General features: G+C 49.0%; 1 protein-coding gene and 1 pseudogene across 1 annotated transcript in view; both read right to left on the bottom strand.

Annotated features, from left to right (window-relative positions):
* ASAP2 (ArfGAP with SH3 domain, ankyrin repeat and PH domain 2) overlaps positions 1–11,891 on the bottom strand; it is a 110,738-nt gene extending 98,847 nt beyond the window's left edge. Inside the window, exons 1-2 of the mRNA XM_059407516.1 lie at positions 11,880–11,891; positions 9,404–9,476 (exon numbers count right to left, since the gene is read on the bottom strand). Coding sequence (XP_059263499.1) covers positions 9,404–9,476; positions 11,880–11,891 — 85 coding nt within the window. The remainder of the gene's footprint in view (positions 1–9,403; positions 9,477–11,879) is intronic.
* Positions 2,528–2,967, bottom strand: LOC132022201 (large ribosomal subunit protein uL24-like; annotated as a pseudogene).
* Positions 11,892–12,375: the final 484 nt, after the last annotated feature.

Genomic DNA, 12,375 nt, shown 5'->3' with positions numbered 1-12,375 from the left:
ATTTAATAACCATATTCTAATTAGCACTGTAAAAAAGGGAGAAATACATACTCAAAATTATTAAATTCTCATTTTCTTCTGTAAGGGGAAGATGGTAAGGGTTTACAGGAAAATCAGCATTTCTCTCTTTGTACTTCTCATTTCAAGGAAGTGACAACTACTCTAGGACATTCAGATAAAGGGTAAAGAAGATATCCCTCTCTCAGTAAGAAGATCTGCATCAAGTCTTCAAGATAGAGTAATTCTTAGAGAAGTGAAAATGAAAGTTCCCCGTTGTTTCCTTCTTGATAAAGAAGAATTTTCCACCCACTGCTAGGTCAAACAGCTAAAACATGTTAGCTCCAACTTCCCAGTGCAGGGGAGGGGGAGAACACCTTTGGACTGAGAGAGAGCTTGAGACATTTTAAACTAAAAAGTTTTAGAACAAATACAAACTGGATGTTTTTAAGAGGTCAGAAAGCAGCTTATGATGAGTGGGAAAAATTACTGTAGAAACTGTTTCTCAACAAACCATTATAATAAAGGCTTCTGCAAACCTATACACAAGATGTTCTAGAAAATGAAGATAGCTGGACTGTCATCGTTTTTGAAACATAGGAGCAAATGTAATATACTTGCTATTATGTAGAAAAACTTGCTTTTTATCTGTGGGGAGACACATGCTACACTCTGGCTCAGGCCAAATGTTTAAAGTCACACATGCGTGTGTGTGCATGCGTGGGAGGGGTTGTATCCTCAAAGACCAGCAGCTTCAGCGTCACCTGGGAACTCAGTCAGCAAATACTTCATCCTCCAGGCTTTATCCTATAGCTACTGAACCAGAAATTCTAAAGATGGAGCTGCTCAGCACCCCGTGTTTTAATAAGACCTCCAGGGGATTCTCGGGCACTCTGAAGTTTCAGAACCACTACCCTAACGCAGAGCTGGGCAAACTTTTTTCCTAAAAAGCAAGAGTATATATAACAGGCTTTGTAAGCCAAGAGACAGTCCTGAGGTGACTCTGTAGGTACCTGGGAAGAGGGTGAAAGCCAGCCTCAGCTCCCTGGCTGTAAAAACACATCTGGCTGCCCTACAGCATCTTGGACCCCCCTTCTGCTTCCATCTGTACAAACCCTCACCCAGCAGAGCACAGCAGTCGGCCGCAAGTAGACTGCTCACATCTAAAATGCTGTTTCTCTCCTACACGAGGAGACAGTCTCAGAACTTGCAGCAGAAACACGACAACACACAAAGGAAGGTTCAAGAAAATGGACAACGGCTCTGCGGCCTTGGTGTCCGCCGCTGAAGGAACACACGGCGAGCATGTTTGCGGCCACCGTGCTTACCGTGTGCCCTGAGCCATGCCTATCACTTCTGCCTTGTTGCTCAGTTAATCTTCACTAATATTTTCAAAATATTAATATTCCCGCCTAATGTGTGAAGAAAGGGAGGCTCAGAAAGATTCGAGAATTTCCGGTGACAGGCTTTCTGAGGGGCACATGAACTTCTACTGCAGGCTTCTCGGGTTCTAACACCTACGCGCTCTTCATCCCAAACTCCACTCGCCTCCAAGAATTAGTCGCTGACCTTAAGGGCCTGCCATCTAACTGAGGGGCAAAGCTCAGCAGACACAAACCTGTTCGAGAACAATAAAGAACAACACTGCAAGGGTAAACAGGGCCTGTGTATTAGGAACTCTTCCAACGGACTCAACTGCAAAACTCCGAATTTTGAGGTAAGATGAGCTGACAAAGATGAGCACATCCCGAGGCCTGGACCCCGTGAAGATGTTCTGCGACCTGACAGATGGGAACTGAGGTTGCACTTGAAATTCAAGTCATTCATCAGCGGAACCCGAGATGGGGAGGCGATCCTGGGTCACTGGGGTCGGGCCCAGGGCGCTCGCAGGATCCTGAGCTGTGCACGAGGGAGGCAGAGTCTGTGTGTGCTATGGACAAAACGGTGTCAGGGAGCCCCCGCCACCCCATGTCCCAGGGTGATGGTATGTGGAGCGAGGCCTCCTGGGAGATAATCAAGTCTGGTTGAGATCAGGAGGGTGGGGCTGCCAGGGTGGCGTAAGTGCTCTGACAAGAAGAGATGCCCCAGAGCCCACTCACTGTCCACCCCAACAGGACTCGGCGAGAAGGCAGCCACATGCTGGCCAGGGACACAGCATGCACACACAACCCAGACACGCAGACCCCCTGGCCTCCAGCTTCCGGCCTCCAGAACTATGAGCCGCAGATGCACACGGATGAAGCCACCCGGCCTGGGCGTTCTGTTAGGGCAGCCAGAGTCACGGTGACGAGTGTGAGAAAGACTGCACCGGCCGTGACAGGTTTTGAAGATGAAAAGCCACAGATTGAGGATACAGAGCTAGAAAAGGCAAGGAAGCACTCTCGCCTGGACCCCCAGGAAGGAGCACTGCTGATGCCGTCACCTTAGCCCCACGGGCCCCATCTCTGACCTGAGCTCTCCAGAGCCATGAGCTAAATCTGTCTGTTTCTCATTTTCACAGTTTTTCTCGAAAGTCGTATATGAGATTACTTTATTCCTGCATCTTCTCAATTGTCGCCTGGTATCTGCCCTTTTCCTTTCCTACTTGGCGAGATTTGGCTTTTCCATCCCAGGATCGTTTTGTGGTCTCTGTCAGGTTTTGGTCCAGTGATAACCATCTCGCGAGGGTGAATGCCCACATGGACAGCTGTGCCCTGCGCCCTGTCCCGCTGGATGTACTCGCGCAGTGTAGACGCCGTAGGTCTTCTTGTAAACCGGGACCACTCTGTCAATCTGCTGACCTTTGGAGTGAGCTGGCACAACCCGGACTCTACCACGCTTCAGATGGGCTTGGCTCAAACACTGTACTTCTGCCTCAGCTCTTTGCAAAGAGGGGGAAAACATAATCTTCCCACAAATGTGGGAGAACACATCGAAATGTCTTTCACAGCTCTGGTTCCCGTCAGAAGTCACAAAGGGATTAAACTTCATCTTGGCCACTGTGGCTTCAGTGAGGGCCACAAAAGGGAAGAAACGAAATTTGTCATTTTAAGGCACTCACTTTATGGTAAGTTGTCCCAGCAGCCACAGAAAACTAACGTAAGAGAGCAAGTAAAGAAGGTTAACGTCTTCAACAGGAGCCTGGGACAGGAGGGCTTGTGTCCAGACCAGGAGTGGGGCTGGACGGCAGACGGTGGACAGAGACAGAGACAGCCTGCAACAGAGAGACACTGGGGACAGGTAGGGATCAGTTAAAGGTCAGATGGGGCCAACCCATAACAAATCAAGAAAGCAGGCAGCAAAATCCCAGTCTCAGAGAAATTAAGGAACTCAAGAAGGGAAAGGTATGAGGCAGTGTAAGGCATGAATGGTGAATTCTTTCTGTTGTTCTTTTAATCACAGTGAAATGAGTGCTCTTCCTAGGCGAGCAGTGGCCTTAGGACATAAAGCACACTCATGATCAAGCCACATGGGCCTCCTCTTCGAACTAACCACCCTGAGAGACAGCATGTGTGGACGCTCACAGGGCCCCAGCCCGACTGCGGTCGCCCGCGGCTAATCCCTTCCTGAATATGCCCCATTGATTTCTGGTGTCTGGTTCTAAAAAAGTTTCATTTATCCTCACACTCCTCTAACCAAAAATATTCAAAGGAATATGAAACTAAAAGCAGTTCTGGAGAAGAGTTCCAAAAATGTTGTGAATGGTGTCAGCACATCCAAAGAAAAGGTATGGGTTTTCCTCCAGAAGTCACCGAAGAAGGTGAATTCTTTGAAGCAACCACAAGGCTCTGAAATAAAGCCTTTGGGATCCGTACTCTGACTTTAAAATAATTCAGATCCATGGCCTCATAAGAAGTCAAACTCGGCAGGATCTACCAGATGGGTAAGAGATGACAGAAATAGCAGCTCCCCCCAACCCCGCCACCAAGGGCTCGCTAATGGTCAGCCTGCTGTGCGGCGCCTCAGGAAGGACACAGGTTGGGTGCCTGAAGTGTGAGGTGAAAATTCCAGAACCAGCTTCTCCCTTCCTCAAGCCTCCCTTTCCTCTAAGAAAGTGGCAAAACGCCCTTTCAGGCAGACAGAAGAGCAAGTGCAGAGGGAGAGGGCCCAGAACGTGGTACACCGGGGAAACCACACATTACTTCCCAGAAGGACCCCCGGAAGGCAGCCTGGACCCAGGAGGTGTGAGGGGCTCGGTCTGCCTCTGGCATCCTGCTGTGTTTACGGAGCCGAGGCTTACGCTGGATCGGTAAAGGGAGGCAGTGCCGATCTCATACGCAAAAAGATCTGGAAAAGGCTAAGAGAGTCCTCCTCCCACACTCCACAGGGGCAGGCTGAAGGCTCCAGCCCGTCCGGCAGGAACGACACCTGCTTACCTGTTCTTGACCCCAATTTCCCTACAATGCTACAGCCCGCGCCGGCCTTCCTCATCTCTCCCAGGCTCTGCAACTCGCCTTCATGAACGTCAACGTGGATAATGAGAAAACGCTGCAGACTCTCGAGCACAGAAGTAACATCACTGGGCTGTATTTTAGGAAACGACTCTGGGGCAGGTAAAGGAAGGAGGTTTGTGGCACACGCTAGACAATATAGGTCACAAAGGCAGATGTGACACGAGTGTTACTAAATTCGTACAGGCTAGTTTCCTGACACTGTGTGTTTACACCTCCTCCCTCTACGCTGGCTTGTGAAAGCTATGTGGCCGGGTCCCAGGCTAGCCTACGGGGACATGCAGGTCCTTCTCAGGACTGGCCGTGGTCACGTGGCCAATGCTGGCACAAGAAGCAGAGTCCTTCATTTTTATTTCTGATCAGAACAGAATCAGCCTTCTCGACACGGGACTTCAAAAATCACTCTTGAAACCCATTAGAATATAAAAATTCCCTCTTTTAAACTAGCCTTAAATTATAAACTCAAAAGCCCAAGTAAACATGGTTAAAAAACAACAACAACAACAACGAAAAACCACTCCTGAGATATTTTTTGAAATCTATTGTTTGTCAAAAGAACTAAGCATCCATCTTTGAGTGATTTCTGGAAATCTTGAAGATGCTCAGTGGGCCAGACACCCCGAAAACATGGTGGCCTCAGAACAGAGCAGGCCCAGCACACAGCCCCGGGCAAGCAGGAAGCCAAGTTCCACGGAGCGGCCCGGGAACACGTGCAGCCCTCTGATCTTAGGTGGCTCGTCTGTCAAATGAGAACAGCCAGCTGTAAAGATGAACATAATGTATGGAAAGCACAAGGTTTGTAATAAGCGTCCAAAAAACCTACAAATGATCATGATTCCTTCCTGCCCCCTCACGACTTTAGGAAAAAAGCTGGAGGCAGGTGACCACCTCTTTGGAGAGTCAAACATTTGTTTCAGCAAAGCTCGGTGTTGAGTGAAGAGGTTTATACTCTTTGTTATTTCCTTTTAAATAAAAAGTACTTTCCTACATACATTTATTTCGTTATGTGTTACTCAATGAAAACTAATTCTACTTCCTTCATAAAATCAGTAGTTGGCAGTAATCAATCAATCGATGTTTATGCATGTGCAAGCTAAGCATGGTGGTGGTTTCTGGTTTTGTGTTTTAAAAACAGAAGAGGACTGTGACAGCACCTGTGGCTCAGTGGGGTGGGCATCTGACTCCTGGTTCCAGCGTGGGTCATCATCCCGGAGTCACGGACTTGCTCTCTGCACTGAGCCCCATCCGTGCTCAGTGACGCATCTGTTGGACAGTCTCTCCCTCCCTCTCCCACTGCCTCTCCCCCTCCAATAAATAATACAATATTTTTTTTATTTTTTAAAGATTTTATTTATTTATTTGAGAGAGACAGAGAGGGCCAGGGGAAGGGCAGAGAGAGAGGGAGAAGCAGACTCCTAACCTGACATGGGCCTCAATCCCAGGACCCCGAGATCATGACCTGAGCCGAAGGCAGAGGCTTAACTGAGTCACCGAGGCGCCCCAATGAATACAATCTTTTTAAAAAAAAACAAAACAAAGACTGAAGAACATCAGGATGAATTTTCAACCTTGGCACTACCGACATTTGGGCCCAGCTAATTCTTTGCTGGGAGCTGTCCTGTGCGTCATAGGGTTTTAGCAGCATCCCTATCCTCGACCCACAAGTGCCCACAGTCCGTGCACACACCCGCCTACCTCTCAGTTGTTAGTAACCCAACTGGAGGGAGCAAAATCACCCTGATCCGCATTCTAACCCAACTGAATTATTTCAGAGACAAGGAAACCAGGGCTAAAACATGCGAAGCGATCTGCTCCAGGGGACAACAGCGAGCGTCACGAGTTCCAGATCCAAAAAGCTTTCGAACTCCGTGGGGACAAGCAAGCTTAGTCACGAACAACTTAAGTCCCTCCCACCTCTTCTTTGCTTTCCTGAACGTCTTTCACGTTCTTTTGGAACTTAGCCATCAACAACTGAATACCTGTCTAATCATGTAACGTCAATACGTTACAATAAAATAATGGAAAATGAAGGGGGAAAAGTATCTATAAAGTCAAAAATGCCAATACAGTCATTTTTTAGCATTCTGCCCCCAAATCTTTTTTCCTATATATATGCTTTTTCCCCCTCTTGATAAATTTTTAATCTTCTCTTTATCCCTGAGGTCAAGATAGGGTATGGCCTGAGATATGTACACATGTCCACCCATAAACACACACACAGGCACACTCGCACACATACCACACAGTGTGTATGCACATTTACATGTGTGTGTATAATCTGTTTTCCTTACACTTCAGTCACTCCCTCAGTCTGAGATCTTATTTTATCTTTTATGGAGAGGCCAGTGGGGGGGAAAGGGAGAGAAAGAGAATCTTAAGCAGGCACTGCCCAGTGCGGAGCCCCACACAGGGCTCTATCTCACGACCCTGAGATCATGACCTGAGCCAAAATCAAGAGTTGGACGCTCAACCAACTGAGCCACCCGGGTACCCCTCAACCTGAGATCGCAAATCTTTCTTAAGTTTTTTGAGAATCTGTCAGCTATTGCTTTTTTTTTTAATTTTTTTTAAAGGTTTTATTTATTTATTTGACAGAGAGAGATCACAAGTAGGCAGAGAGACAGGCAGAGAGAGAGAGAAGAGGAAGCAGACTCCCTGCTGAGCAGAGAGCCCGATGCGGACTCGATCCCAGGACCCTGAGATCATGACCTGAGCCGAAGGCACCGGCTTAACCCACTGAGTCACCCAAGCGCCCAGTCAGCTATTACTTTTTAAAAACTCTCCCCTTTTCTACTTTTCCCCAAATGATGGGTGCTATATTGGTCCCTCTCAGTCTATTTTCTGAGGCTCCTGATTTTTATTTTGCACTGTCCATTCACTCCTTTAACTCATGTCCCGGCAACACGGGGCATCACTAACCCTCTCCTCCTATGTGGGTAGCTTGCCATTTAGTAAATTTTAGTCTTTATTTCAACAATTACATATCCTTCTATTTCCATACCTTTTATTGGCTCTTTCCTGGTTCCAGTAACTAAATACCTCCCTTGCCTTTTGAAGGGTGTTAATCGTACACTCTTATTTGGAGTCCTGCCCTGAGTGCCCTACTAACTTAGTTTCCTCAACTGTGAGCTCTCTACCTTATTGCCTGGGGACCCGCCAAACGTTAGGCTATTCTTAATAGCATTTTTGAGACTGGGAAGTGTCTCATTTTGAGGAAGTCTGATTTAACAGGTTTTTTTTCTTTTTACACTATTGCCTTCTGTGTCCTTTCCAAGGAGCCTTGCCTGCCCCGTGTTGTAAAGATGTTCTTCAAGAAGCTTTACAGCTCTAGTTTTTATGTTTGAATCTACGATCCATTTCACAGCTCTGCTTGCGTAGGGTGGGAGAGAGGGCTGTACTTCCTTTGTTCTGATGGAAAGATCCAGTTGTTCCAGCACCATGTGCTAGAAACACCTTCTTCTCCCAGGTCTCTGCCTTGGCAACTGTGCTGACAGTCAGACAACTCTCAGTGAGGGTCTATTTCCAGACTCTGTCTTTTGTTTCACTCATCTCTTTGCTGACCCCCTGCTGGCAACACAGTCGAGACCACCACGGTCTCACAGGACCTGAAGTCAGATGGCCTAACTTCTCCAACTTGTCTCTGTCCCAAGATGACTTGGGACAGTCCAGGTCCTGTGTGTTTCTCATAAGTTCTGGAATCGGCTTATCAATTTCTCCTGCTGGAATTTTCATTAGGACTGGGGTGCACCTTGGGATCAATCTGGGGGAGAACAGACATTGTGACTCTGTCGAGTCCTCCATCCCACATACGTCATATACCTCGTATTTAGGTAATTCCTGCCAGTGGTGTTCTGTAGTTTTCAACATAGAGTTCCTGCATATCTTTTATTAAACCTGTTCCTAAATATACTTGCCATTCTTGACTATTGTACCATCTTTGTAGCTGACACTTCCTACTGGCCTCTTGACAATCTTGGCTTGCACAGCCCTCCCCGGGGGAGGCAAACGCCGTTCCTGGAGCTGCTGCTCACAACAGCAAACCAGGGTGGGGGTGGGCACAAGAGGTACTTCCAGAGCCTTCTGTGCCCCTCCCTCTTTTTAACCACCTGTAGCATTCCCTGTCCTTCTACTCCAGTTGCTGCTGTCATCAAAGGGAACACCATGAGGGTGATCCTGTGGCCTGACAGCATCTGTGGGCACAGATCCCAGGCCCTGTCCTCCTCCCGGCCACCAGCCACGAGCAACGGGAGTGTCTCTGCCACACTCGGCAGCGCTGTGCTCTCCCACAAGCCAGCCCTGCTCTCTGCAGTCTGTCACCTGGTTCCACGGTCTCTGGGAGCTCTCACCACTGCTAGCCCTCCAAGGCTGTCACTGGCTTGTTTCTGAGAGACACAACATAGTCACTTCATGACTTAAAAAAAATTACTATCACCTGTAAGGTTCTGAGCAGGGGGCAGACCCGCCACATGTGTGCAGCCTGAAATCTTTAAGTCAGAAAAAAGTTTAAATTACTTCAAAAAGTTAATGGTGCTTGTATGTTAATCATCATCCCCAACAAGAAAGGCAAGCACTGGATGAGAGCAACGGAAGGGCCATTCTGACGTGATTAACACACACACCAAACAACGGAGGCAGCAATGAGGCCGGTGTCCTTGTCTACCACGTAGACAAAGCTGGTTCATGCAGGGCTGTGGTGGGAAATTCAGCCGCACTTCAGAGAACAGGAAGCAGCACGGGGGACCGTGGGAGGGTGGGGGGCGGGGGCGGGGGCGGCAGACGCAGCGCCATTCCAGAATTAGACAACTGACAAAACACACTTCTAAAATCGAAACATCCCAACTCAACTTTACAATTTGCATGACAGGAAAAAGAAGGTTTGGTTGATTATTCATTAATGGGGATCTCTATTAGGGCCTCAGTCACTGCTAACACCAGGATGTGCACAAAGAAACCCCTAGGAAAGAATGCATACTCACCCAGCCCAGAGACATTTATTGCTTTCACGGATTTCTTCATTTTGTAAAGAACCATCCGGTCCACATCCAAAGCCTAGAATATAGAGAAGTGGTATTTAACACGTGTTTGAGGTTAGATCACGACTATGAGGGAATGGCCTTGTGACGGCCACTCTGGAGGCCCCGGTGAGCGGCTTCTGGGGGACACATCCTCAGTGTGGTGTGCCAATGGGGTCATCCCCAAAGCCATACCCTCCCAGGTGCCTGACCTACACCAAGCACGGAGCCACCTCTGCCCACGATGCGCACTGGCCGCTGGCCCCTACAGCGAGGAGTTTCACCTGGGACCGACTCCACCTCCACCCTGTCTCAGTCCTCCCTGGCACCAAGCATGGCTCTGATCTGTGCCCACCTGCCAGGTGTTCCTTCCCAAGAGAGGCGAAGGGCAGGGAGCAGGGGGAGGAGCAACGAGAGGGTGGTAAGGCAGATCTGCCGCCAGCGTGTTCCCACCCCAGCCAGACCACCCCACCCACAGGCAGCAGGGTCTGGGGGAAGGCAAACCCACTCCGGACTTGCAAAGACCCCGACAGGAATTTTTTGGGTTAGAAGGCAGGTTCTTAATCCTCTCCGAGCCCAGGCTTCCTTCCAGAACCAGGGCGTAACAAAACCTACTTTGCAAGGTTGAATGATTAATTGGACACACTGAAGTACTTAATATTCCTCTATTATACTCCGTTTAATATCACACTTTAAGAGATCAACCCCCACACAGTAGTAGCACATGGCACCTGGAGAGCCTCGCCCACAGGAAGCACAAGCAGTACCTGCTCAATGACCACGCAGATCAGGAATTCTAATTATAGCTCTGCTCTCACAAAAGTCACGGGGGGTAAAATGTCCTCTGAACCCAATTAAACACTGCAGAAGAACAATGCGTCACTCTTGGTTGTGACACGAGGAAGGGAGCATGTGTGAACTGGGAGAGTGACAGCTATCACAGGGTCACTATACAGAAACCAAGAACTGCACCAGCCCAACACCTGCTATGCAGTGACACTCAGTTAAGAACATCATTATTACTCGCCACGAGTTTTAATCATAAAGTTTCAATCACTGTCATCAGCAGAGCACACCACCTCAGCAGAGCCCCTCAGGTCCAGCCTTCCTGAATCGCCTTCACATACTTCTATTTTTAAGAGCGAGCACACAAGCCAGAGGGCGGCAAAGGCGAGGGAGAGAGAAAATCCCAAGTGGGCTCGTGCCCAGAGTGAGCTTAACTCAGGCGCCCCAGATGAATCCCTTCTTGAATCCACTTTCAATATCAGCATGCTGAGTCCCATTCTAAAGCAGCAATGACTATTTTTTTAAGATTTTTATTTCTTTATTATTTTAGAGAGCGAGTGAGAGAGAGCGAGCGAGCGAGCACGGGGAGGGCAGAGGAGAGGGAGAGACAAATCTCAAGCAGACTCCCCCAACACTGAGCCAAAACCAGGAGTCCGCTGCTCACCCGGCCGAGGTGCCGAGGAGCCCCAGGAGAAGTTATGTTCTAAAAAGCATTATTAGGGAGGCACCTGGGTGGCTCAGTGGGTTAAGCCTCTGCCTTCAGCTCAGGTCATGATCCCAGGATCCTGGGATCAAGCCCCACATCGGGCTCTCTGCTCAGCGGGGAGCCTGCTTCCTCCTCTCTCTCTCTGCCTGCCTCTCTGCCTACTTGTGATCTCTGTCAAATAAATAAATAAAATCTTTAAAAAATAATAAAAATAAAGATAAAAAGCATTATTGGGGCCCCTGGCTGGCTCCACTGTAGCGCAGACAGCTCTGAATCGCAGTGTCGGGAGCTCACACCCCATGTTGGGCACAGAGTCTACTTGAAATTTTAAAAAAAGGTATTATTTGCTGACATACTATAGGAAGGTAGGTAAGGACTGACATAAGAAAGTCCAAACTTCCTGTAGGGAATAAGCTTTTATTTTCCTAGGCCATCTTTACTCTGTCCTTGGCCTTCCCTTGAGATGGGAAAAGGGATCTGGAGAGAGAAGAGAAGCCATGAAACTCACTGCGGAGCTCCTTCTCTGGAAGCGTCATCCACCTTCCCGCCCCAGGCCGCCGCCCAGCCATCAGGACCCTGCCCTGCGAGCGCCCACTGGCTGGGTTCTGCCAGTGACGGCGGGACCAGGAGTTGTTCAGGCCGCAAAAGAAACACTGGTTCCTGAAGCTCTGTCCACTGTGTGTCCGAGAGCACAACCCTCACAAAGACACAAGTTCAATGACTCATCAAAGCTCTGGAAGGTCCCAATCCCCAGGTGAAGGGCCATTACTGAAAGACAGATTTGATCGAATCAACATCTACTCCCCGGCTTGCAGAGAGTTTGGTCGGGAATTGCTAGAACAATCTCTGCCCTGCATTCAGGTAATGACACCTGCTCCTCCTCCTAAAGCCTCCCACAGGCAGCAGCAGACACCCCCACCAGCCCGGCTAGCCTCCACGGAAACGTACGTCAGCCAACATTCCGACCAAGCCCTTTCTGTGGCCCAGGGGGTATGAAGGGAGAAAACGGCGCTCGCGGAGGAGAGAGATGCACCGCACAAGTTCAAGGGGCCGTGCCCACCCAGGACGCTGCTGCTGTTTCTGCACATCCTCAGAACAAGGCCGCGATTCCACGGCGGCTTTGAAACGGCTTCGCGATCTGGCCTCACTGCTTCTCCAGCCCCATCTCCTGACCCCCTTCATTCCCCAACTGTACCCTAAGCTTCCGTCACAATGAGCTCCTGCAACTCCCCCCAACCTTCCTCCTCTTTACTTCTGAGCACTATGCACTCTCCTCCCTCCTCAGCATACTCTCCCTGCCTCCTCTTGACCCAGCGCCAATTCTGCAAGTTGATTTAGGGACATGCCCTCTTCCCGAAAGCCTTCTCGCACAGGTTGCTCACCCACTTCTCCTGTAGCATCCTGTGCTTAACTCAGTAGTTCAGCCTATAAAATTTACTGAGCA

Source organism: Mustela nigripes, chromosome 7 (assembly GCF_022355385.1).
Source record: "Mustela nigripes isolate SB6536 chromosome 7, MUSNIG.SB6536, whole genome shotgun sequence".
Lineage (NCBI taxonomy): Eukaryota > Metazoa > Chordata > Mammalia > Carnivora > Mustelidae > Mustela > Mustela nigripes.
This window is presented reverse-complemented; position numbering and strand designations above follow the sequence as displayed.